General features: G+C 30.0%; 2 protein-coding genes across 4 annotated transcripts in view; one reads left to right on the forward strand and one right to left on the reverse strand.

The window, feature by feature from the left end:
- Positions 1 to 24,496, forward strand: part of LOC122503861 (dachshund homolog 2-like) — a 483,446-nt gene that overhangs the window by 174,008 nt on the left and 284,942 nt on the right. For 2 of the 3 annotated variants that reach the window (XM_043614607.1, XM_043614609.1), the window contains exon 2: positions 19,245 to 19,381. In XM_043614607.1, the coding sequence (XP_043470542.1) occupies positions 19,245 to 19,381 (137 nt within the window). The remainder of the gene's footprint in view (positions 1 to 19,244; positions 19,382 to 24,496) is intronic. The other variant, XM_043614608.1, reaches the window with a different exon arrangement.
- LOC122503862 lies at positions 1,059 to 2,892 on the reverse strand. The gene is made up of 2 exons (XM_043614610.1): positions 1,821 to 2,892; positions 1,059 to 1,738 (listed from the first exon to the last, which is right to left on the reverse strand). The coding sequence occupies exons 1-2, from the start codon at positions 2,611 to 2,613 to the stop codon at positions 1,263 to 1,265; spliced, it is 1,269 nt and encodes a 422-aa protein (XP_043470545.1). The 5' UTR covers positions 2,614 to 2,892; the 3' UTR covers positions 1,059 to 1,262.

Raw genomic sequence — 24,496 nt, forward strand, 5'->3', positions numbered from 1 at the left:
TGCAACAGTGAAAAATTACTTTGTATCGGACCTAATACAACTTGTTCGTCTTGAAAAACTGAAGAAAATGGTATATAATAAATTGCTGAAACACCCCCAAAATTTCATTTTAGAGCAAAAAAACCAATTTTTTGCAGTTCAAGTATAAAATATCTTATAACTTTGTAATTTTTGGTCCGATTTCAACGATTTGTATATCATTTTAAAGCAGAATAACAGGGCTTTCCAATCATTATCGGTATTTTTTGTTATAGTTAAAAATGAATTCAAAAAATTAAGAAAAAGATCGAAAATAGTAATTTTTTAAATAATTTTTCAACTTTAGTACTAATTTTTTGCCTCAAATTTTATTTGAAGTAGTTTTTTTCAATCACATGTTTAAAGAGTATTTAATCCTGCGTCGAATGCAATATTGTATAAAAGAATTCGTTAAAAATTGACTGAGTTATTCCATTTTTTAGTTTTGCAGTCATATTATTGAATTTATGCTTAAGAGAGTATTTTCTTTTTTTCTTACCTATATTTGTTGCTTATTCTTTGTTATTGATTTCTGACAACATTTTTTCAAATTTTACAATGTAGTAAATTATGTTCTTAACATAAATATTAAGTATCTTGAAATCGTTTGTAAATTTTAACAATTTCATTAATTGTGAACTGAATATTTTAATCATAAGAAACAAAGTACAATCTGAATTAAAAATGCTTATTTTTTGTACTTCTTTTGAACAAAGAATCATCAGTGTCTCGTTTCAGAGACCAACAATATTCTGAAATCATGTTTACAGAACTTTTCCCTTGAAAGCGTTTTTCAATATGCTGAATTTCCTGATGGAATCTCTCCCCTTGTTCATCACTGAACTGACCAAGGTTGTCAGGAAAAAAATCCAAATGGGAGTGTAAATAATGGACCTTAATTGACATATTGCATCCCATTTCAGCATATGCTGTCAAAAATTCTTGGACAACATCAACATAGTTGTCACTCCTATGGTTTCCAAGAAAATTAATGCACAATGAAATAAAACTATCCCAGGCTCTTCTTTCTACATCATTTAATTAATCAGCAAACTCTTTGTCTCGCATAATCTTTCTTATTTGAGGTCCAACAAATACACCTACAAAGTATGAGAAAATTAGTTTTAAATATTAATATGTATGCTTACTTAGTATTAAGTCAACGAAGACCACGAATTCAGTTAATATCGTGATTAATGTAATTTATTTCAGCAAAATTGAGGCCTAAAAAAATATTTTACAACCTAATCTGCCGTACCTGCTTTAATTTTAGCGTCACTTAATTTAGGAAACACTTTCTGAAGATGTAGAAATGCTTCGCTATTCGAATTTAAAGCTTTAACAAATTGCTTCATGTAGCCAAGTTTCAAATGTAAGGGTGGTAATATAATATTTTCTGGTTGCACTAGAGGAATGTTTAAAACATTTTTCTTTCCAAGCTGAAACATTTTACGTGCTGGCCATTCTTTTCGATCATACTTGTTTGGTGCGCGACTATCCCATTCACAGAAATAACAAGGATATTTCGTATAACCACCTTGCATCCCTAACAAAATTGTTAAAACCTTTAAATCACTGACAATTTTCCATTCATGGGCAGCATAATTGATGGATTCAAGAATTTTTGCCAATGTCCCATATGTTTCCTTCAAATCAGTTGCATACGCTAAAGGAACTGATGGGAGTTTATTCTCATTATGCAACAATACAGCCTTCAAACCTAAAGAAAAAGAAGTATGTACATTCTAGCTAAATTATAAAAACAATTTATTTTCACCTTATTTTGTTGAAAAAATTCTTACTTTTGCATGATCCATCAATAAATAGTCGCCAGTCCTCTGGTATGTAATCGTGATTTAAAATTGAAAATAACTCTGGAATGTTCGAACAATACACGAGATTGCTACAGTCATTGGCAGTTTTAAAAATTTCTTTAAACAAATTTTTATCATTATTTCTGCAGGAAGTTACTTTAAAATCTCTTTCGACCAAATTCCACTGTTTTAATCTAGAACCAAGGACTTCAGACTGTCTTCCAGATAATTTTAGATCGCGTAAAAGATCGATAAAATCCAGATTTGAAACAAAATGTGGTTCCTTTGAACACGATGAGGGTGGAACATAATCTGTATCTTCAGAAATCTTTAGATCATTCATCTTTTGATCAAAATAATCAGGCAATTCCTCTTTTTCCGCTTTTTCAGTCTTAGAAGACTCAAGAAGTACTGGTTTTGTGATAGTCAAAACATCGGCATATTTTATTAACTTACGCGTTTTATATTGATGACCTACAATATTTGTTTGACAAAAGTAACAATCATCCGATTTATGATAAACTTGATAATGCCATGTCATTGGAACCGAGAAGGGCAAGGAAGTGTGCTTTTCGTTATTTTTGGATTTTCCTATTTTAAGTATTGTTAAACAAAGTAAACATATGTACTCCGGCTCATACCAAGAACTACCGTCATAAGAAGTATTAAATAATTTATTATATTCTTCAATGGCAACTTTGTTGCTTTCAAATTTGTACCGATGGCGATTGTCCACAAAATAGCCACATATATAACAAAAACTATTACGTTTATCGCACATTTTATCTTCTGCACATCAACAAGGAATACCAAATTTTATGAACGAACTATACGTACAATAAAACAATTTAAATGAAATCGAATAAATTCAAACTCTAACTCGATACGTACACAAAATAACCAGTAACCAAGGAAAGAACAATCTGTCATAAATGTCGTTTGCATTTGTTTCAATATTACATATCTAATAGACAACTTGTGGAAATCGTTAATAAAACAATAAATTGTTTTAAAAGAAACTATGTGTAATATAATTTTAGGAAAAAAGTTGTTTCAACAAAACTGAAAAAAAATTAATCGTTAATGAGTATATTTGAATTTTAAAATTTATCTTTTTGTGTTCTATCATTAATACTTAATATTTATATTAAGAACATAATTTACTGCATTGTTAAATTTAAGAAAATGTTGTACGAAATCAATAACAAAGAAAAAGCAACAAATATAGGTAAGAAAAAAAGAAAATACTCTCTTAAGCATAAATTCAATAATATGACTGCAAAACTAAAAAATGGAATAACTCAGTCAATTTTTAACGAATTCTCTTAAAAAATATTGCATTCGACGCAGGATTAAATACTCTTTAAACGTGTAATTGAAAGAAACTACTTCAAATAAAATTTGGGGCAGAAAATTAGTACTAAAGTTGAAAAATTATTTAAAAAAGTACTATTTTCGATCTTTTTCTTAATTTTCTAAATTCATATTTAACTATAACAAAAAATACCGATAATGATTGGAAAGCCCTGTTATTCAGCTTTAAAATCATATAAAAATCGTTGAAATCGGACCAAAAATTACAAAGTTATAAGATATTTTATACTTGAACTACAAAAAATTGGTTTTTTTGCTCTAAAATGAAATTTTGGGGGTGTTTCAGCAATTTATTATATACCATTTTCTTCAGTTTTTCAAGACGAACAAGTTGTATTAGGTCCGATTCAAAGTAATTTTATTTTTTCATTTTTTGTAACACAGTGTTATTCTTAAAAATTTTAATAAATTCTTTCAAACCATTTAATTATTTTCAAAAATTTTTGAAAAATCTTTTGCAAAAATTCAATTATTTTGAAAACTATTTTTAATAATATTTTAATAAAATTTCTCAAAATAATTGAATTATTTGGAAAAAAATTAATAGAATTCAATTAATATTATGAATAATAAAATTTTGCATAGAAATTCAATTATTTGAAATACAGTTTCCAAAGAAAATTTTGCGAATGAATTCAATTATTTGAAATATTTGAATAACATTTTTTAAAAGAAATTATTTTCTAAAATTAGTGATAACAATTGTTTATAAGAATTAAATTATTTTTAATAAATAATCAAATTCATTGCAAAAATTAAATTATTTTTAATACAATTTCGATTTAATTTTTACAAATAATTGATTTATTCCGTTAAATTTTCATAAAATGATTTAAAGAAATTCAATTATTTTTAATACTGAATTATTGAATACAATTATTTTTAATAATTAAATGAATTTCTCGAAAAATGTAATTATGTACAAAAGTTTTAATAAAATCTTTCGCAAGAATTCAATTATTTTTTCAAATAATTGAATTTTTTACAGCAATTCAATTATTTAAAAAAATTTAATTAATTTCGTTTGGAAGAATTGAATTATTTTCGTAAATTAGGTATAAAGATTTAAATTTTTATTTCATTAATTAATAGTTAAATAAATTCCTCGAAAAATGCAATTATTTTTAAAAGTTTTGTTAAAATTCTTCAAAATAAATTAATTATTATTAAAAATTTTGATAAAATTCTTTATTTTTTCAAGATTAATTGAAATAAATTTTATATTTTAAAAAAAAATATTTTTTTTTCTTTTAGAAAATTTATTTTAAATATAATAGAATTTATGAAGAATTCTAGCTAGAATTTCGGATAATAATCAAATTTCATAAAGATTTGTAATGAAGTTATTACCAGAATAAGAAAAAAAGTGAATTTTTTAATGGAAAAATTAGGAAAATGTAAATTTTATAAATTTTATTCGTTTTATTCAAAAATTAATTTCGTAATTTTATTTGTTTTTATTTTTTTAAGTTTATTTCGCAATTCTATTTGTTTTATTCGTAAATTTATTCGTTTCATTCGAAAATTAATTTCGTAATTTTATTCGTTTTATTTATAAAGTTTATTTCGTAATTTCATTCGTTTTATTCGTAAAATTTATTTCGTTTAATCCATCAATAATTATAATGTTCATCACTTAAAAAAATAGATAAAATACAAAATTTACAGCAAACTAATGCAATTTCGTATTTTTGCTAATGATAGAAATTAATTACAATTCCCTATCATCAAAATGCACGAGAAAAGAATTAAAAAAAAACTAAAGATGATTAATCGTGACTATTAATAAAATAAAGTTTGTATTAATTTTCTGCATTTGAGGTATATTTATACGAACACAGATTGGTGTCCGATTATAATGTTCCGCATGATGCAAATATAATTACAGTATAATTGACAGTGTAGGCGCTTTTTTGATTGATTGACTAATTAAAAATTATGTTTTCTCATGAATCTTTTAGTCTGAAAATCGTTTTAATTTTTTTGTTTTGTTTTTTTTTAGTTTTATAGAGAAGAATTTTAAAAAAAATCTTTCGGGGCAAAAGATCCTCGATCTTATATATATATGTATACATAAATCAGTTTGGCATCGAGCGCGCGGCCGTTCTCTTGGAACGCGTGTAGATCCTCGATCTGATATCAAGCTCTAAGTAGATGAGCACTGTGTGTGATTTATAGCGAGTAACTTAATTGTCTTAATTACGCGGTTGCTTCCGTGGAAAGCACGGTTATGCGTACACACTCATGCCATTTTGCTTCTTTTATCATTGAAACTACAATTCCCATTTTTTTTTTTATTTCCGACGATGTGAAAATTTACAACGAACAGAAAAATACTTTACAAGATTAAAATTCATCAAAATAGAGAAAAAAGTAATAGAGCAATAGATACCTTTCAATATGGAATAAGAGAATGTAAAGATAAGGAATTAAAGATTAAAGATAAGGGATGAGTTAAAAAAAAAGACTTCAGTATTAATTAATTTACGTCTTTTGGATTATTTAGCCATTATAATCTTTTCCAAATTATTAAATAATTTTAATTTAATTCAAAATTCATTTTAATAATCATAACCATTAATTTAATAAACACAATAATTTGCATCTTTTGGATTATTCAGCTAAAAATCTTTTCCAAACTGTTAAATAATTTAAATTTAATTCAAATTTAATTGAAGTTTAAATAAAAAAGTAAAAAATTATTTTGAAGCAGTAACAGAAAGTTATCGATCGAAGATAATACAGTCTCTGGTGTAGATGGCGCTTCCGTTGCTATTTCTAATCACCGGCGCTAAAATTTGAATCTCCATCACATAATATCGTGATTTTTCAATTAATTTCAAGAAAAAAAATTCATTCTTCCCTCTACAAATAAAACCAAATAAAACTTGATTATCGTAAATTTAATATTTATCGGAAAAAGCAAAAAAAAAAAAAAAAATTGAGCACCTCTGCATCGTAAGCGAGCAATCTCATAGTAGTCGGGACAGATTTGTAAATCTAATTTTTCATCCCGTCTTTCTATCTTGCTCTTCTCTCTCTCTCCGTTAACGCTCTCTCGCTCTCTCGACTTTTGCCACTCGAGTGCACTGACAGTGTTCGCTCTTTCCTCTCCTCGAAACCCACGAATAAGTTCGCGTTCTCTCTTTTCTTCACCGATTCTTCTCTCTCAGTCTCTCGCACACACATTTTCACACATACACACGCAACATTTCCAGACAATTCTCAGACGGCCGGTTATGCCAGCGTTGATCTCTTAAACCGCTTAGCTTCGAGTTACACCGAAAACAAGAACGCACTCAAACGCTTAACACGCATAATATACGCACTTGTTTGCGTTTGATTTTACACCAAAAGGAAAGAAAAAGAAATTTTTCACTGAATGGTCCACAACAGAATGCGATTTACCTCTCAAGTAATAATCAGGGTTGCCACGGTTTTGCTCTTTACGAATTCCCTGAGTTTTCCAGGTTAAAAAACGGAATTTTTTCTGGTTTTTATAACTACATTTATATGTTACAAAATTTAATAATTAGTCATTATAATTTTTCCGTAAGAATTAAGATTTTCGAAAATTTCAAATTCAAATCTTTCTGATATTAAACAATTTATAAAAAATTGTTATAAAACATGAAGAGATCGATCACTCCGAGTCTTCGACTCGGAGCAATCAATATCTTCATGTTTTATAATAATTAAAAATGACCGACTAATAAAATCATTATTTTATATTATAAGCTACTTCTTCAAAATTATTTTCATCATTTTAATTCAATTATTATTTTTAAGAATTTTTAACTAAAATTCTTCTTTAAATTAATTATTTTTAATAATTTCTGAAGAATTTTTTTGAAAATTTTCAAATTCTTTTGTTTGCAATTCAGTTTTATGTAATTTCATCGATTATTCGGAAATTCTTCAATCAAATATATATTAAAAAATAAAAACTTCAAATAACTTAAAAAAAATTAAATCTACACAATTTGCAATTAAAAGTATGAAAAATTCAAACATTCAAAGATTGCAATTTGAAACCTTTTCAAAATTGAATTATTTCTAAAAATTTACGCTATAATACTTTCTCTATAAATTTGAATTTGTAAAAATGTTTACTAAATAATTGAAATTAGTGACTGACTTTTTACTTTTCAATTAGTAAATTTTACCATTAAATTAGTAGAAACGACTATTTATTAGTAAAATCTGCTAATTGAAAAGCAAGAAGTCAGTCACTAATTAAAATTAGAAAACATTTTTACTAATTCAAATTTAGAGAGTTGAATATTCAATTAATATCTCGAATTTTAACTAGAACTCATATTTAAATCAATTTTTATTAAAAAATTCTACGAGAATTCAATTATTTAAATACAAATATAAATAATTGATTGAAGAATTATGTTAACGATTAAAAAGTTTTTGATGTTGAATTCGAGTTTTCGTTAAAAATTGTTTAATTTTATTATCTAGGTTCGTTTTGTATTACATTGTTTGTTTTATGTTGTTTCGTTATTCTCGCTGGTTCATTTTTGACCTGAACGATGGTTTATGGTACCTTGGCGCCGAAAAGGGTCGCTGCCCTTTGTGATAAATTTTCTTTTGCAGATTCTGGTGGAAAGGGAAATGGAAAGTGAGGGTAACACCTCGATTTGTATCCTTTCAGTTACGTTCGCACCATCTGATGTGAAGGATGACGTCCGCAGGGACATATGGGATATCCTAACAAGGGATGACGCCGCGTGGCATTTGAATATCCCTACAACTAATTTGTTACTATTTCAGTGGTTTTTTGTGTTAACAATTTAAATATAAATATTGTAAATTCAGAGTGAATAATAAACATTTTTTCTACCAAAGTTATCAATCAATTATTTGCCTCCTTATCCACCGACGAGCATTGACGGTCGTTAACAATTGGTGGAGGCGCCGGGTAAAGCTCGTTGCTCGGAGGAGGAGCAAATAAAGTTTAGTAGATTGAACTCGATTCTGTGTTAATTCGTTAAAAGTAAGTGTTAGTGATGGAAACCTCAAAAACGCAAGCACGTGGAGAGATGCCGCAAGACAAGGAGATCGATAAGGGACGGCCAGCTGCTGAGGAGGTGAGTCGCGCGAACAAGGAGTTGGTAAGTCAAAATAAGTTTATTAACACTAATCTTTCGTCGAGACCAACTCAGCCAGCTGCTGGGGCCGATACAGTTCGGGTTGGCCCGACAGAATCTCTTGATGCCCCGGATAACGACCTGACGGGACTTTCTCGATCGGGTAGTGTAAGTGATACACTTCGAGTTGGTTCAACGGTATCTCACTATGCGCGAAGTAACACGTCTTCGATTATGACTAATACTTCTCTAAAGAGAAAGAGAGAGTTAGAGTTAGAAGCGGCCAGAAAGCGATTAGCAGTCCAGAAACGCGTGTTAGAAGAAACGGCACGACTTGAAATTAACGTGATTGATGCGGAGTTAGCCGTTCAGTTGGCTGAGTCGGAGGAAGACACTTGTTCTAATGTTGATTCAACTGCTGTAATACGTCGGGATGAATCAATTCGCGCGTGGATAGAGAGTAACGAAGGAGATAACACTAGACCGAGACAAACAACCCGGGAAGGACAAAGAGTAGATGATCAGATTAGCGTCACTATTAGAGATAGCTTACGGGAATTCACACAAGAACTATCGCAAACCTTTAAAGAAGCGCGTACCAATGCCACTGGCGAAAGTACAACCCAAAATATAATTAAACGTATGTCCCTCGGAAAAAATTTACCCACGTTCGATGGAGATGTACTCGAGTGGCCGGGTTTTAAAAGGTTATTTGAGGAAACCACGTCGAAAATTGGTTATACCGAACAGGAGAATATGGTTAGGTTGAATGAATCCTTGAAGGGTGCCGCTAAAGAAGCGGTCGCATCGTTAATGTTAACGAGTAATCATACCCAACCCATAATGGAATTGTTGGATCTACGATTTGGAAATCCTGGTACAATAGCAGATCGTATAATAAAGGATTTGAAAAAATTACCCATAATACAAGGCGTTAACGGAGATCTAATTTCTTTCGCGACAATAGTTAAAAATTGCGTAGCCGCATTACAGGCAGCGAATCATGTAGGGTATTTGCACAGTCCGGAATTAGTTCGAGAAATAACCTACAAAATGCCAAGCACAATGGTCCACAATTACGCGCACTTCGTAAGCAAGAAGAGTGACTCTTTAGAACCGGCTATGGTAACGCTATCAGATTATTTATTTTACGAAGCTAAATTGGCCTGCAAGGCTGGCCTTGTTCAAATTACTCCGACACCGAGTCACAGTCGCGCCCGCGAGTCTAGTCCGGAAAGGAAGAATACCCGTAAACGAACTCGATGGGATCATAAACCAAATAAAGAAAGGGTTTACCTAACAAGTGAAGAGAACGTCGACACGAATGAAAGTAAGGCAAAATGTGGTTATTGCGAATCTGCTTCACACCGCGTGACTGACTGCGATAAATTTACTAAATTATCTATATCAGATCGATGGAATTGGGCGAGTGAGAATCGTGTTTGCTTTCGTTGTTTAATCAGTAACGAACATCGACAAGGTAAATGCCGCGAAATGGGTTGTAGTGTCGCTAAATGTAGGGGGACGCATCATCCTTTATTACACCGGGTGAAGAACAAATCGGTAGATTCTGAAACGTCAAAATTGCGCGAGGAGGCCTTAAATTCGTCGAGAACAAAACAGCCAGATATATGACTAGGCAATAATAAACGCGTACTCTTAAAAATAGGAAAGGTGCAGTTATATGGACCTCTAAAATCGATTAGTGTCTTTATGATCATGGACGAAGGATCAACGATAACCCTGTTAGATGCTCAGGTAGCAAAAACTGTTGGGATCAAAGGTTTAATTGAATCATTAGAATTAGTTACTGTCGACGATCTTAGAATTAAAGATAAAGAAAGCAAACGAGTTTCGTTTAAAATCAGTGCAGTGGGTAGCAATATTACTCACTCTATAACTAACGCCCGAACGTTAACAAACCTCAAACTCCCAAGTCAATCTTTGGGAAACGACATACTAAAACGATATCCGCATATATCAAGGTTGCCGATCGAATCATATCAAAACGCGGTACCGACACTCTTGATAGGTCAAGACCATTGGGACTTAATCGCACCCATTAAAATTGTTGCTAAAATGCGCCAATTACCTGCAGCCTCGCTTACCAAATTGGGGTGGGTAGTACACGGGCAAGTTCCAGAGAACGCTAATAATACTAGTACATGTTACACGATAAAAGAACTCGGGTTTAGAAAAGAGTCGGAAGTACAAGCAGATGATAAATTACATAAATTAGTAAAATCACATTTTAGTTTAGAGTGTATAGGAATTAGCGGTGCTACTCGCAGAAATAAGTTAGATATCAAAGCAGAAGAAATATTATTAAAAACCACTAAAAGGATAAACAAGGGTTGGGAAGCAGGGTTATTATGGAAGGACGAAAATACTCGAATGCCCAATAATAGAACGGTCGCTCTGAATAGGTTAATGTCGATAGAACGTAAGCTCGATCGGGATCCCGAATACGGAAAACGATACTGTCAACAGATGGAACATCTTTTAAATGCAGGATACGCGCGGAAACTCGAAAACAAAGAAAGCGAGAGTAAACGTATCTGGTATCTACCACATTTCGGTTCCGTTAATCCCAACAAACCTAAAAAGATCCGGCTGGTATTTGACGCAGCGGTTAAATTTGCAGAAACTTCATTGAACGGCAATTTACTATCAGGTCCAGCATTAGTTCCTTCATTAATAGGTGTGCTCATTAGATTCAGAAGAAAAAAAATCGCCTTTATGGGTGATATTCGTGAAATGTTTCTCCAAATTAAAATGCGTAAGGATGACCAAGATGCCCAACGGTTCCTGTGGCGCGGCATGGATCGGATAAACGAACCTGAGACATACGTTATGACTTCCCTTATATTTGGGTCTACCTCTTCCCCCTGCACGGCGCAGTATATTATGAATAGAAATGCTCAAGAGTATAAAAACAAATATCCCTCGGCTGTACACGCGATCCAAAATGATCATTACGTTGACGATTATTTGGACAGTGAGGACACGGTAGAGGAAGCAGTACAGAAGATAAGAGAAGTAATTGAGATACAAGAACAGGGGGGTTTTGAAATCAGAGGGTGGGTCAGTAATAGCGAGAAACTAATAAAGGCACTGGCAATCGAGAAAAATGTTTGTGCTACAGTCGACTTGACAAAGGATCATGTAGAGAGGGCCCTCGGGGTGAAGTGGGATTTAGATACTGACAAGATTTCATTTAATTTAAACACGCAGAAGTTGCCAATGACTACTGCCGAAAAAACGAGACGAGTAACCAAACGACAGATGTTAGCAGTTATAATGTCAATCTACGATCCTCTAGGTATATTATTACCCTTTACCATTAAAGGAAAGTTATTGCTTCAGAATGTTTGGCGTAGCAAAATAGGATGGGACGAAGAATTGCTCAAGAACGAATACGTCCAGTGGCAGGAATGGATTGCAGATTTGACGAAGATGGAAGACTACCGAATCCCAAGACACTACTTTAATACAATGAAAAATCCGGGAAATCTAGAGCTCCACGTGTTCAGCGATGCCAGTGATAAGGCATATTCAGCCGTGGCCTACTTACGATCGACTGATATAGGCGGTGAACACCACGTGTCATTTATTGTCGGAAAGGCCAGAGTAGGACCACTAAAACAAATGTCAATCCCAAGGATGGAATTACAAGGAGCCCTTATTGCTAGTCGGTTGGCGAAAACAATTACTGAAGAAATAAGATTGAACATAAAAAAACGTATTTTTTGGACTGACTCCCGCACTGTCCTTGCTTGGATTAAAACAGATCCCCTAAAATACGAAATGTTTGTTGCCCACCGTCTTGGTGAAATTGACGAAATTACAAATCCAAATGAATGGCGATGGGTGCCTTCTAGAGAAAACCCAGCAGATAGTTCGACTAAAGGTTCCGGAAAAATAGAAAGTCACATGAAAAGATGGATTAATGGTCCTTCATATCTACAAAAGGACGAAAGGTGCTGGCCGAAACAACAAGATATAAAACCCGATGAATCACGTACAGTAGAACTTAAACAAGAATTTTCTGCTGTTCTAAAATGTAACGATGATCGCATACTACCCAATATCAATCACATCTCAAAGTGGCTATGTCTAATACGTTGCACCGCGTGGATACTCCTTTCGCCCCGTATTTGGAAAGGCGAACGAAATCTTCATCTCGACCCAGAACACTTAGAGAAAGCTGAACTATTGTGGATAAAAGAAGTTCAACAAGTTTGTTTCGCTAAAGAATTGTACCAAACAAGAAACAAGATACCATTATCGAGAGATAGTCGGCTTGTTAATCTTACCCCTTTGATGGACGAAAGGGAAGGAATCCTTAGAGTGGATGGAAGAATAAATTCAGCTGAAGGAATACCTGAAAACGCGAAGTCACCAATCATATTAGACGGAAAGCACCGCTACTCCAGGTTGTTGATACAAAGTCATCACGAGAAGTTCGGTCATGCGAATCCTGAGATCGTAGTAAATGAACTAAGACAAAAATATTGGATTTTAGGGTTACGTGCAACTATTAGATCAGTAGTATCCCGATGTCAATGGTGCCGCGTCCGAAAATCGAAACCCCTGATACCTAGAATGGGTGACTTACCCGTAGAAAGGCTAAGGCATCACCACAGACCATTTAGTTTTTGCGGTCTAGACTACTTTGGGCCAATGACGGTTACTGTGGGTAGGCGACACGAAAAACGATGGGGAGTACTTGTCACATGCCTCACAACTAGAGCGATCCACGTAGAGATGGCTTCGTCGCTGTCCACGGACTCCGCCATATTGGCATTAAGACGTATGATGGCTAGGCGCGGAAATCCAAGTGAAATATTTTCAGATAACGGTACGAATATGGTCGGTGCTAATTCGGAACTGCAAAGGTCGGTTAAAGAGATCGATTATGAATTGTTCGAATATGAGATGACGAATCGGGGAATAAAATGGCGCTTCATACCTCCGGGAACGCCGCATATGGGAGGTGCATGGGAGAGGATGGTTAAAAGTGTAAAGATAGCGCTAAACGCTATACTTAATTCGAGGGCTCCGAAGGAGGAAGTGTTGAGCACGCTGCTGACGGAGGTAGAACATACAATTAATAGTCGACCTCTCACACATCTATCAATGGACCACCAAGACCATGAGAGCCTAACACCGAACCATTTTCTCCTCGGTTCCTCATCAGGAGTAACGGTACCTGGAAGGTTTTCTGATCACGATTTATATTCCCGAAAAACGTGGCGAATCTCCCAACGGTTGGCCGATATGTTCTGGGCCCGTTGGATAAGGGAGTATTTGCCCAACCTCGTTGCGAGAAAATGCTGGTCACAAGAGGTTCGAGCATTGGAAGTAGGTGACTTAGTGTTAATCGTCGATGCAACTTCGCCCAGGAATTCATGGCCCAGAGGAATAATAAGGAAGATTATTCCGGGCAAAGACGGGAGAATACGTTCGGCGGAAGTCGAATCAAGAGGTAAACGGATTAGGAGGTCAACCGCCAATCTCATTGTGATAGTTCCTGCTAAAAGTACAGAAAATGTGTCTTTCCGTACTGGGGGGGAGAATGTTAACGATTAAAAAGTTTTTGATGTTGAATTCGAGTTTTCGTTAAAAATTGTTTAATTTTATTATCTAGGTTCGTTTTGTATTACATTGTTTGTTTTATGTTGTTTCGTTATTCTCGCTGGTTCATTTTTGACCTGAACGATGGTTTATGGTACCTTGGCGCCGAAAAGGGTCGCTGCCCTTTGTGATAAATTTTCTTTTGCAGATTCTGGTGGAAAGGGAAATGGAAAGTGAGGGTAACACCTCGATTTGTATCCTTTCAGTTACGTTCGCACCATCTGATGTGAAGGATGACGTCCGCAGGGACATATGGGATATCCTAACAAGGGATGACGCCGCGTGGCATTTGAATATCCCTACAACTAATTTGTTACTATTTCAGTGGTTTTTTGTGTTAACAATTTAAATATAAATATTGTAAATTCAGAGTGAATAATAAACATTTTTTCTACCAAAGTTATCAATCAATTATTTGCCTCCTTATCCACCGACGAGCATTGACGGTCGTTAACAAATTAAATGTTTTTTAAAATTCAACTCTCATAAAGAATTTTATCAACAAATTTTTAAAATGGTATTTAATATTCTGTTGACGAATTTTAATAACATTTTTAAGAATAATTTTATTTTTCGAGAAATTAAATTAAAATTGTATTAAAAATAATTGAATCTCTGTAAAAAATTTGATTGAATTGAGAAAAGCTTTTAAAATAATTGAAATTTTGACAAAAATTTTATTAACATTTTTGAAATATATTTGAAAATAATTGAATTTTGGAGAAAAATTATTATTATTTATAAAGATAAATGAAATTTTGAAGAGAATTTTTTTAAACTTTTAACCGTAATTGAATTTCTGCGAAGAATTTTGTTATTTAAGAATTACGAAGATAATTGAATTCTTTCGAAGAATTTTATTAAATTTTTTGAAAATAATGTAATTTTTGCACAAAATTTTGTTATTTTAAAGATAATTGAATTCTTGATAAGAATTTTGTTATAACTTTTGCAAATAATTGAATTCTTTGAATCATTATATTAAAATTTTTAAGAAGAATTGATTTATTTTACAGAATTCTTTTTAGAACTTGTAAAAATAATTAAATTATTTCAAATAATTTAATTAAAATTGTATTGTAAAATGATTGAATTCTTGAGAAGAATTTTATTAAATTTTTTTTAAATTATTGAATTTCTGGAAAGAATTTTCTTATTTCCAAGATAATTGAATTTTGTTATTTCCAAGATAATTGAATTCTTGATAAGAATTTTGTTACAAAACTTTTGCAAATAATTGAATTTTTGCAATAATTTTATTAAAATTTTTAAGAAGAATTGATTTGTTTTGAAGACTTTTATTAAAGAACTTTTAAAAATAATTAAATTATTTCAAATAATTTAATTAAAATTGTATTGTAAAATGATTGAATTCTTGAGAAGAATTTTATTAAATTTTTTTTAAATTATTGAATTTCTGGATAGAATTTTATTATTTCCAAGATAATTGAATTCTTGATAAGAATTTTGTTACAAAACTTTTGCAAATAATTGAATTTTTGGAATAATTTTATTAAAATTTTTAAGAAAAATTGATTTCTATAGAAGATATTTATTAAGAACTTTTAAAAATAATTAAATTATTTCAAAAAATTTAATTAAAATTGTATTGAAAATAATTACATTCTTGCGAGGATCTTTAACAACAAATTCTTAAATAATTGAATTCCTTTGACGAATTTAAATAAAAGTTTTAAGAATAATTGCATTTTTCGATGAACTCGATTAAAATTGTATTAAAAATTATTGAAATTCTGCGATGAGTATTATTAATTATAAAAATAATTGAATCTGTTTAAAAAATTTGATTATTTATGAAAATAATTGAATTATATTAAAATTGAATTAATTTTGAAATATTTAAGAATAATTAGATTTCAAGAATAAGCACAATAACTTTAGAAAACAATAATTTATTTTCCAGGATCCCCATCAAAATTCTCTGACTTTTCCAGGTTTTTTCAACGTTTTTAAAATTCCCTGACATTTTCAGATTTTCCAGGTTTCCAGGTTGCGTGGCAACCCTGATAATCTTTTTAAAACTTTTTCCCAAAATTTCTCTTTATCAACTGCGGAAAATTTTTGATTAGTTCTAAAATCAACTAATAATAAAAAATTAAATAATAGAAATAAAAAATCCACATTAATAATCATTGTATTCCGGTATTCGGTTCACAGTTTAAAGTTAGTTGTTGTTTGTTTCCTAACTTTTTAAAATAATTTTTCTTTTTAAATATTTTCAATTTTTTAAATTAATATATTAAACATCATTGAATTCTTGCAAAGAATTTAATTAATAAAATAACTTTTTTGAAAAATTCGTAAAACTTTAAATTATTGTCCGACTGTAAATAACAAAAAAAAAAAAAAGAATGATGATGAATGAAATGAAGTTGAAAATTAAATGAAATAGGAATGATAAAGACACGGCACTTATTTTGTATTCAGCTTGTACGAATGTTTAAGATTATGATGAGAGATAAGAGTGAAACAAAATTCGATTCATCATTTATTAGAGCGCTAATTGCACAGAAATGATGTATAATTCTGACATTACTCGTCTCTTTGCTCACTTTTTTCACCATCTTTTTGAACGAGTCAAAGGCGCAAAATTGGTGGTCTCTTCGAATGTGCAACGTTCATTAGGGCGGGTTATGATCTGATCGAACCAGCACCTGTTGGATGAACTTCATAGTCCCACACACGCAACTGGTGCATAAACAGGAATCACAACTTTTTTTCTTTTTTTTTTTTTTATTGAATACGCACAAAAATTTTCCTTTTCTTTCGCGGCAAGAAATATTTTCAAAAAGAGTATTCAAGTATTTCTCGTAAAAATTTCAATTATCTTTATAAATAATAAACTTCTTCATCGAAATTCAATTATTTTCAAAAAATTTAATAAAATTCTTCGCAAAATTTCAATTATTTTCAAAAATTTTCCTCATTTCAATTCTTATTACATTTTTTTGATATCTAATAATTTTTAGAGTGAATCAGAATATTCTTTAGGGTCAGGAAAAAAGTCAAAATTTTGTCTGGAAATCAGAGAAAAACAAAATTAATTTTTTTGTGCCAACCCTGAAATGAATAATTATTATAATTATGTAAATTAAATTTTGAATTAAATTTGAATTATTTAGTGAATTTTGAATTAAATTTAAATTATTTAAATCAAGCTTGTATTAAATTTAAATTATTTAAATTAATTTTGAACTAAATTTAAATTCGATTTAAATTGATAAATTTATTTTTAATAAAAGGAAAAATAAATTTTTTGCGAAACTATTTAAAAAATTTGTGATGTGAGCACCTTGAGAGAGTGCAAGATCCAGAGCAGAGGAAGGTCTGAAAGATAGTTGCTGTTTTCTGAGCAAGGTGAAAGAGAGCTTTGTGTTGATGAGGACACAAATGAAAGTTGGGTATTCCTGTATATACATACAAGTGTGAGCGCCTCCCTGGCGCCTCCCGTTATGAAAAATGAACATCCCTTCCAACCACACAATCTTCTCATTGCCACTATATATACATATATATATATAGTGGAGATTATATTCAACACACCTTCTCACTTTCTTTTGATTTGCCGCTCCTTTGGTTAGATTCAAAAAATTTTAAAGAAGCATATCAAAGGTGTTAATTTCCAGACCCAAAAGAAAAAAGAAATTTATTAAATGGACTAATGATTGTAGTCTATTATTTCGGTATTTTAGATTTCATTTTATTCAATAAGTTTTGAGTTTTATTCTTACTTTTACTTTCCTATTCGTTTTCACTTTTTGACAAACTTTTTATTTTCACTTTCAATTTTATTTTCTCTAAGAATTTTTTATTGATTCACTTTCACTTTGACAGATTTTTATTTTCACTTTCACTTTCACTTCTCTTTGAAGGATTTTTATTTACACTTTCGTTTTTACTTTGACATTCATTTTCACTTTCACTTCTCTTTGAAGGATTTTTATTTACACTTTCGTTTTTACTTTGACATTCATTTTCACTTTCACTTCTCTTTGAAGGATTTTTATTTACACTTTCGTTTTTACTTTGACATTCATTTTCACTTTCACTTCTCTTTGAAGGATTTTTATTTACACTTTCGTTTTTACTTTGACATTCATTTTCACTTTCACTTCTCTTTGAAGGTTTTTTATTTACACTTTCGTTTTTACTTTGACATTCATTTTCACTTTCACTTCTCTTTGAAGGATTTTTATTTACACTTTCGTTTTTACTTTTACAGTCATTTTCACTTTCACTTTGAGAGAAAGTGAAAATAAAAACCCTTCAAAGAGAAGTGAACGTGGAAATAAAAATCCTTCAAAGAGAAGTGAAAGTGAAAATAAATGTCACCGTAAAAATGAAAGTGAAAATGTAAAAAAAAATAAATAAATAAAAAAGGGAAGGAAAAAAGAAAAAAAGAAATATTTAATAAGGAACTATAATAATTGATACAGTAAAGGATAATTTAACACATGTATGACTGCCATTTATTTTTATCCGTGCACTTTATCATACGTTTACCTAAGGACATGTCTAATTGCCTATTTACAGATAGTGAAAGGTACAAGCAATCTTCATGTATATCGGAAATTGTCCAATTAATTTTTCAGCTCATATTTCGAACAATCATTAATCAATTAACTGTGGCATTTGCAATAATAAATTTTGACATTTGCACAATTATTCCCATATATGCTCCCCCTCAGTAATTTATCAAAACCCGTTTTTGATTTATCATTAAAAATATAGAAGAGGCGTTGCCTGCGAGAGTTTATTAACATTTACTTATTGCTTTATCCCTTAGTCATGGAAAAGTCCTTTCTCGAAACGTTCGCACGATCCAAGTAGATTAGTATAATATATATAAAAAATATTTCTTAAAAGAGATTGTCGGCAGTTTTGAAGATCTTCTGCTAATGCCCTCGACATTCATCAGCTTCTCATTTCTATTTGTTGTTAAAATTTTGTCAATTGTAAATTACTTTTTCAATTTATAAACTGAATTGTGAATTATATTTATTTACAATGAGTAAATTAAATTTTACAATGAGAAAATTTGTTTATAAAAAATATACAAGGTTAAGATTTTTGTCTCAATTTGATATTCTTAGAAAAGCTGTGTGATTGTAAAGATTATGAATTTAATGAATTTTATAAAAGCTGATGATGAAGTAAAAAAAAAAAAAAAAAAAAATAGCTGATGAGTGTCGAGATGATAATTATAATCGCGATTCTCGGGGTAAAACTTTACCTCGATGACAGGTGTCTCTAACCACAGTAACTCTCTACCACTGTACAGCTCCAGGCCTGGAAGACCACCAAAGAGAGCCTCTGTTGGTCTCAGTTTGACGGCAAATCATCTCGCAGCGGCTGGTCATCATCAAATGAAGAAACATCGTCTGGACAACGGCGAGTACTACGAAAACGGACATCTCGGTGAGTTTACTCTTCTTCTATAATTTCTAATTTTTAACAAAAATATTCTTTACTTTTTGTTTATTATTATCGAGATAGGATCCACTGTAAAAAATTGTTGGAGAAAATTCCCCAAAATCTTGGTGATGCAATTTTAACTAAAAAAAGGTAAATTTCCACTAAGAAAACTTGGGGAATTTTCTCCAAGAAAAGTCGAGGAAATTTTCCTTTAAAATCTTGTGGAATTTTCCCTTTAGAATCTTGGGAATTTTTCCTTTTGAAATCCTGTGGAATTTTCCCTTTAAAACCTTTTGGGAATTTTCCCCAAAAAACTTGAGACAAATTTCCTTTTAAAATCTTGTGGAATTTTTCCTTTGAAACATTGGGGAATTTTCCCTTTAAAATCTTGGTGAATTTTACCTTAAAAACTTTAGGAAATTTCCCTTTAAAATCTTGTGAAATTTTCCTTTGCAACTTTAGGAAATTTTTCTTATAAATTCTTATGGAATTTCCCCTTTTAAAATCTTGAGGAACAAATTTTTTAAATAATGTTTAATTTTAAAATAAAAATTTAGAATTATTAATTATTAACTATAATAATTTAAATTAACTATAATAATTTGAATTAACTACAATAATTTGAATGTTCAAAAAGTAATTTTGAAGTAATTTTATACATTTTTTAAGGAATTCTTTGAAAATTGTAATAAAAATAATTGAAATCTTGTAAATAATTTTATTATTTATACAAATAATTAAATTCTTGCAATAAATTTTATTAAGTTTTTGTAAATAATTAAATTCCTGTGGAAAATTTTATTATTTGTAAAAATAATTTAATTCTTGCGATGAATTTTATTAAATTTTTTTGGAAATAATTGAATTTCCTTGAATCATTTTATGAAAATTTAATAGGAAAATTGAATTATTTAGAATAATTTAATCAAAATTGTTTTGAAAATAATTGAATTCCTCTGAAGAATTTTAATATTTAATGAAAATAATCAAATTTTTTGAAAGAATTTTATTATTTACGCAAATAATTGAATTCTTCACAAGAATTTAATATAAGTTTTTGAAAATAATTGAATATCTGCAAAGTATTTTAATATTTACAAAAATAATTGAATTCTTGCGAAGAATTAAAAAAAAACAAATACTTGAAAGTAATTAAATTCCTTGGAAAGAACATTATTTTTTATGAATATATATGAATTTTTTTGTGAAATTTTATTAGAATTGTTTTGAAAATAATTGAATTATTGCGAAGAATTTTATAAAAAAAAAACTTGAAAGTAATTTGAATTTCTTAAAAGAACATTATTTTTTATGAAAATATATGGATTTTTTCGAGAAATTTTATTAAAATTTGTTTTACAAATAATTGAATTCCTGCGAAGAATTTTAATATTAAATGAAAATAATTGAATTGTTTAGAATAATTTTATTATTTACTAAAATAATAATTAAATTCTTGCGAAGAATATTATATAAGTTTTTAAAAATAATTGAATTTCTGCAAAAATTTTAATATTTAATGAAAATAATTGAATTCATTAATTATAATAATTTGAATGTTCATTCATTCATTTACTTTTTCTGTCCCTCACACTCTGAAGAATATTATAAGAATATTGTTACTGTAACTTCATCAAAATGTTATTAAAATACTAGATATTGAAAATTATTGAAATTCGAAAAATTTTTGAAAATAATTGAAATTAGGACAAGAATTTTTTTTGACATTTATGAAAATAATTGAACTTTGGGTTTGGAGAAGAATTTTGTTATTTATAAAGATAATTGAGATTTTTACGAGAATTTTTTTTATATTTTGAACATAGTTGAATTTTATAAGAAGAACTTTATTTTTTTCAAAATAATTGAATTTCTGCAATTATTTGTAATTTCACAAAAATATACAAATTTCCCTATTAGATTGTTGAAATTTTCACTATTTTGTGAAAATTTGCACAAAATTGTAGTGAAAAATCTTTTCCCCTTCACTTTGTGGAAAATTTTTTTTATATTTTATCATCTTTCTTCAAGTTTGCAGAAAATTTCACTAATTTATGGAAAATTCCACAAAATCGTAGAAAAAATACATTTCCTCATCAATTTGTGGAATATTCCACAAGAAACCTCAGGGAAAAATCCCCAAATTTTTTACAGTGTCAACTGTTGATGATCGCAAAAAAACGTTGTAACAACTTCGTTAGGATACAAAAATATTTTTAAAAAAGGATTTAAGGGGGTATTTTTTAGTATCTAAATACGCCTTTAATCAAAAATTCCCCTGTGGGTACAAACTATATACAGTCTGCATATGGTCATTGATTAAAAACGAAAAAACGACATTAATTTCGAATATAAAAAAAGCAGAGTAATTTCCATGAATACGAAAGAAGATTGCAATGAATCTGGGATGAAAAAAAAGAATATATATATATATCGGCTTCGGGATTTAATTACCAAACATTGGCTCGTCAATTCGTTCACGTATATTGATGACATTACCGTTGGGTAATAGACGTTGTTCGCGACATAATCAGCCGTTTAACGAATGGGTTCCGCGAACATAAATCCGAAACAGGCTTTAGTCGACTTTTGGTTAAATTTGAATGTGTGTTGTATCATCCTGTATACGCACATTTATAAACACAAATTCACACTCTACGAAATACGTGTTTGTCAGTTATGTACGTTTGAGCGCGCACGTGGGCGGTGTGGGTTGGTCGGTAGTGACTAGGTCCTGGCCAAGCGCGAATGCTCATAAAAGCATTGATTAACTGTTGGTGGTCGTAGGTCAGCCAGACCATGGACTAATAAAACCATGAACTAATAGTACCTCGAACGTCGCCTCGATGTCGTTTGTCGGCTTTTACGTGAGAATAGTCCGTTTTGTCAACGATCACAAACCGTTTTCACTCCCTTTACATGCGAGCCATGAATTGCCATGAATTGCTTTATGGATTTCACGAAAATGAGCTGAAGATAGTAATTCCCTTTATTTTTTATTACTTTTACTATTGAAATGAAAGCGAAAAGCCCACATGGGGTTTTTTTGTTTCATTTCATGATGATTCAATACTGCACAACTAGAAAATTTTCCACTGGTAGTAAGTTTAGAAAAATAAAAGTCCTCAGAAGACTATTCAGTCTTCTGAGGACTTTTATTTTTCTAAACCTAACGTTAATTATTATTATTTTTAATTTATTTCGTCTTCAACAAACGAAAAAGAGGACAAAAGACAAGTCGAAAAAAAATTCTTCCTTCAAGAAATTGATGAACGAAGAAAAACGTAAAGCACTCGATATAATTACGCGTTAGTTAAGAAAACATACCGCACTATAAACGGATATAATAACCGTAAACGATAATTTTCAAAAAGCATTGTGAACGATGTCATACACGCGCCGATAACTAAACAATCCACCCTCAATCTTCTTACCCCGACTCACGATGGATATTTATTTTTCTCATCACTTTTAATTTCGTAAAGAGAGAGAGAGAGAAATAGAGAGACAGAGAGAGAGGACAACATAGATACGTATCATCGACAACGTATGGTCTATTGTATAGTCCATTGTACACCGAGTACCGAATGGATGTACGCGCTGATATCGAGATCGGATCTCGCTTATTGAGTTTATTAATTGCGTTATGGGAAATAGCGTTCACGCTGCCGGACAAAATTGAAAAAAAAACCGAAATTCCCCCCTTTTTTCATTGTGCCACGCGCCTCAACAGCTAATAAATAATTTTCCTTTTCAAAAAATAAAAAAAAACGTAAAAATTATACTACTCCCTATAGGGAATGTAAAATTCAAAATGGCGGATCAAACATGGCGGGTGATTTTGGAAAAGTCGACTTCGAAGCGCGTCACAAAAAATCTTGTTTATTTTATTTTAGTTAATTTATCTCAATCAAACAAGATTTTTTGTTGGGGAAATATTTTTTTTTTTTTTGAAGAAAAATTTATTAATAACGACTCTGATTAATAATGTGGTTAGCGAGATGAATAAGCTTGTTCACGATAGCACATAGTGTATATGCCAAACGTTAAAACAATTATACAATTACCGCCTGGTCGTAATTAACTGCCTACACAGTTTCAACATTTACCCCGCCAATGGTATTAAATTCGTGAGCATACACCAGGCGAATGTATATTTGTTCGCGTAAAATTAACAACAGTTCAAGATCTTCTTTTTCATTTCGTAAAGTAATATAATCAACTGTATATCTTAATCATTTATTACCCATTTGATTTTCATTAATTAATTTACCCATTAAGATAAATTTTAAATAATAAATAGTTATATAAATAAAATGAATCTTTTATTTATATAATTTTATGGATTTCAAAGATATTGAATTAATAAATAATAATAATTATAATAATAATAATAAAATAATAAAATAATAAAATAGTAATACATACTATAAAGAGAAGAATGAAAAAAGAATTTTTAATCAAGATAAATTTTCAGGGTTGTCTGGAAACCTGAAAAACCTGGAATTGTCAGGGAATTTTATAAACCTTGAAAAAACCTGGAAAAGTCAAGGAATTTTGATCGGAATCCTGGAAAATTATTGTTTTCTAAAGTTTGTGTGCTTATTCTTGAAATCTAATTATTCTTAAATATTTCAAAATTAATTCAATTTTAATATAATTCAATTATTTTCATAAATAATCAAATTTTTTAAACAGATTCAATTATTTTTATAATTAATAATACTCATCGCAGAATTTCAATTATTTTTAATACAATTTTAATGGAGTTCATCAAAAAATGCAATTATTCTTAAAACTTTTATTTAAATTCGTCAAAGGAATTCAATTATTTAAAAATTTGTTGTTAAAAATCTTCTCAAGAATGTAATCATTTCCAATACAATTTTAATTAAATTTCTTGAAATAATTTAATTATTTTTAAAAGTTTTTTAATAAAAGTCTTTAAAACAAATCAATTCTTCTTAAAAATTTTAATAAAATTATTGCAAAAATTCAATTATTTGCAAAAGTTGTAACAAGATTCTTATCAAGAATTCAATTATCTTAGAAATAACAAAATTCTTTCCAGAAATTCAATAATTTTAAAAAAATTTAATAAAATTCTTCTTAAGAATT

This window comes from Leptopilina heterotoma, unplaced genomic scaffold, assembly GCF_015476425.1.
Source record: "Leptopilina heterotoma isolate Lh14 unplaced genomic scaffold, ASM1547642v1 Lhet_270, whole genome shotgun sequence".
NCBI classification, from domain to species: Eukaryota; Metazoa; Arthropoda; class Insecta; order Hymenoptera; family Figitidae; genus Leptopilina; species Leptopilina heterotoma.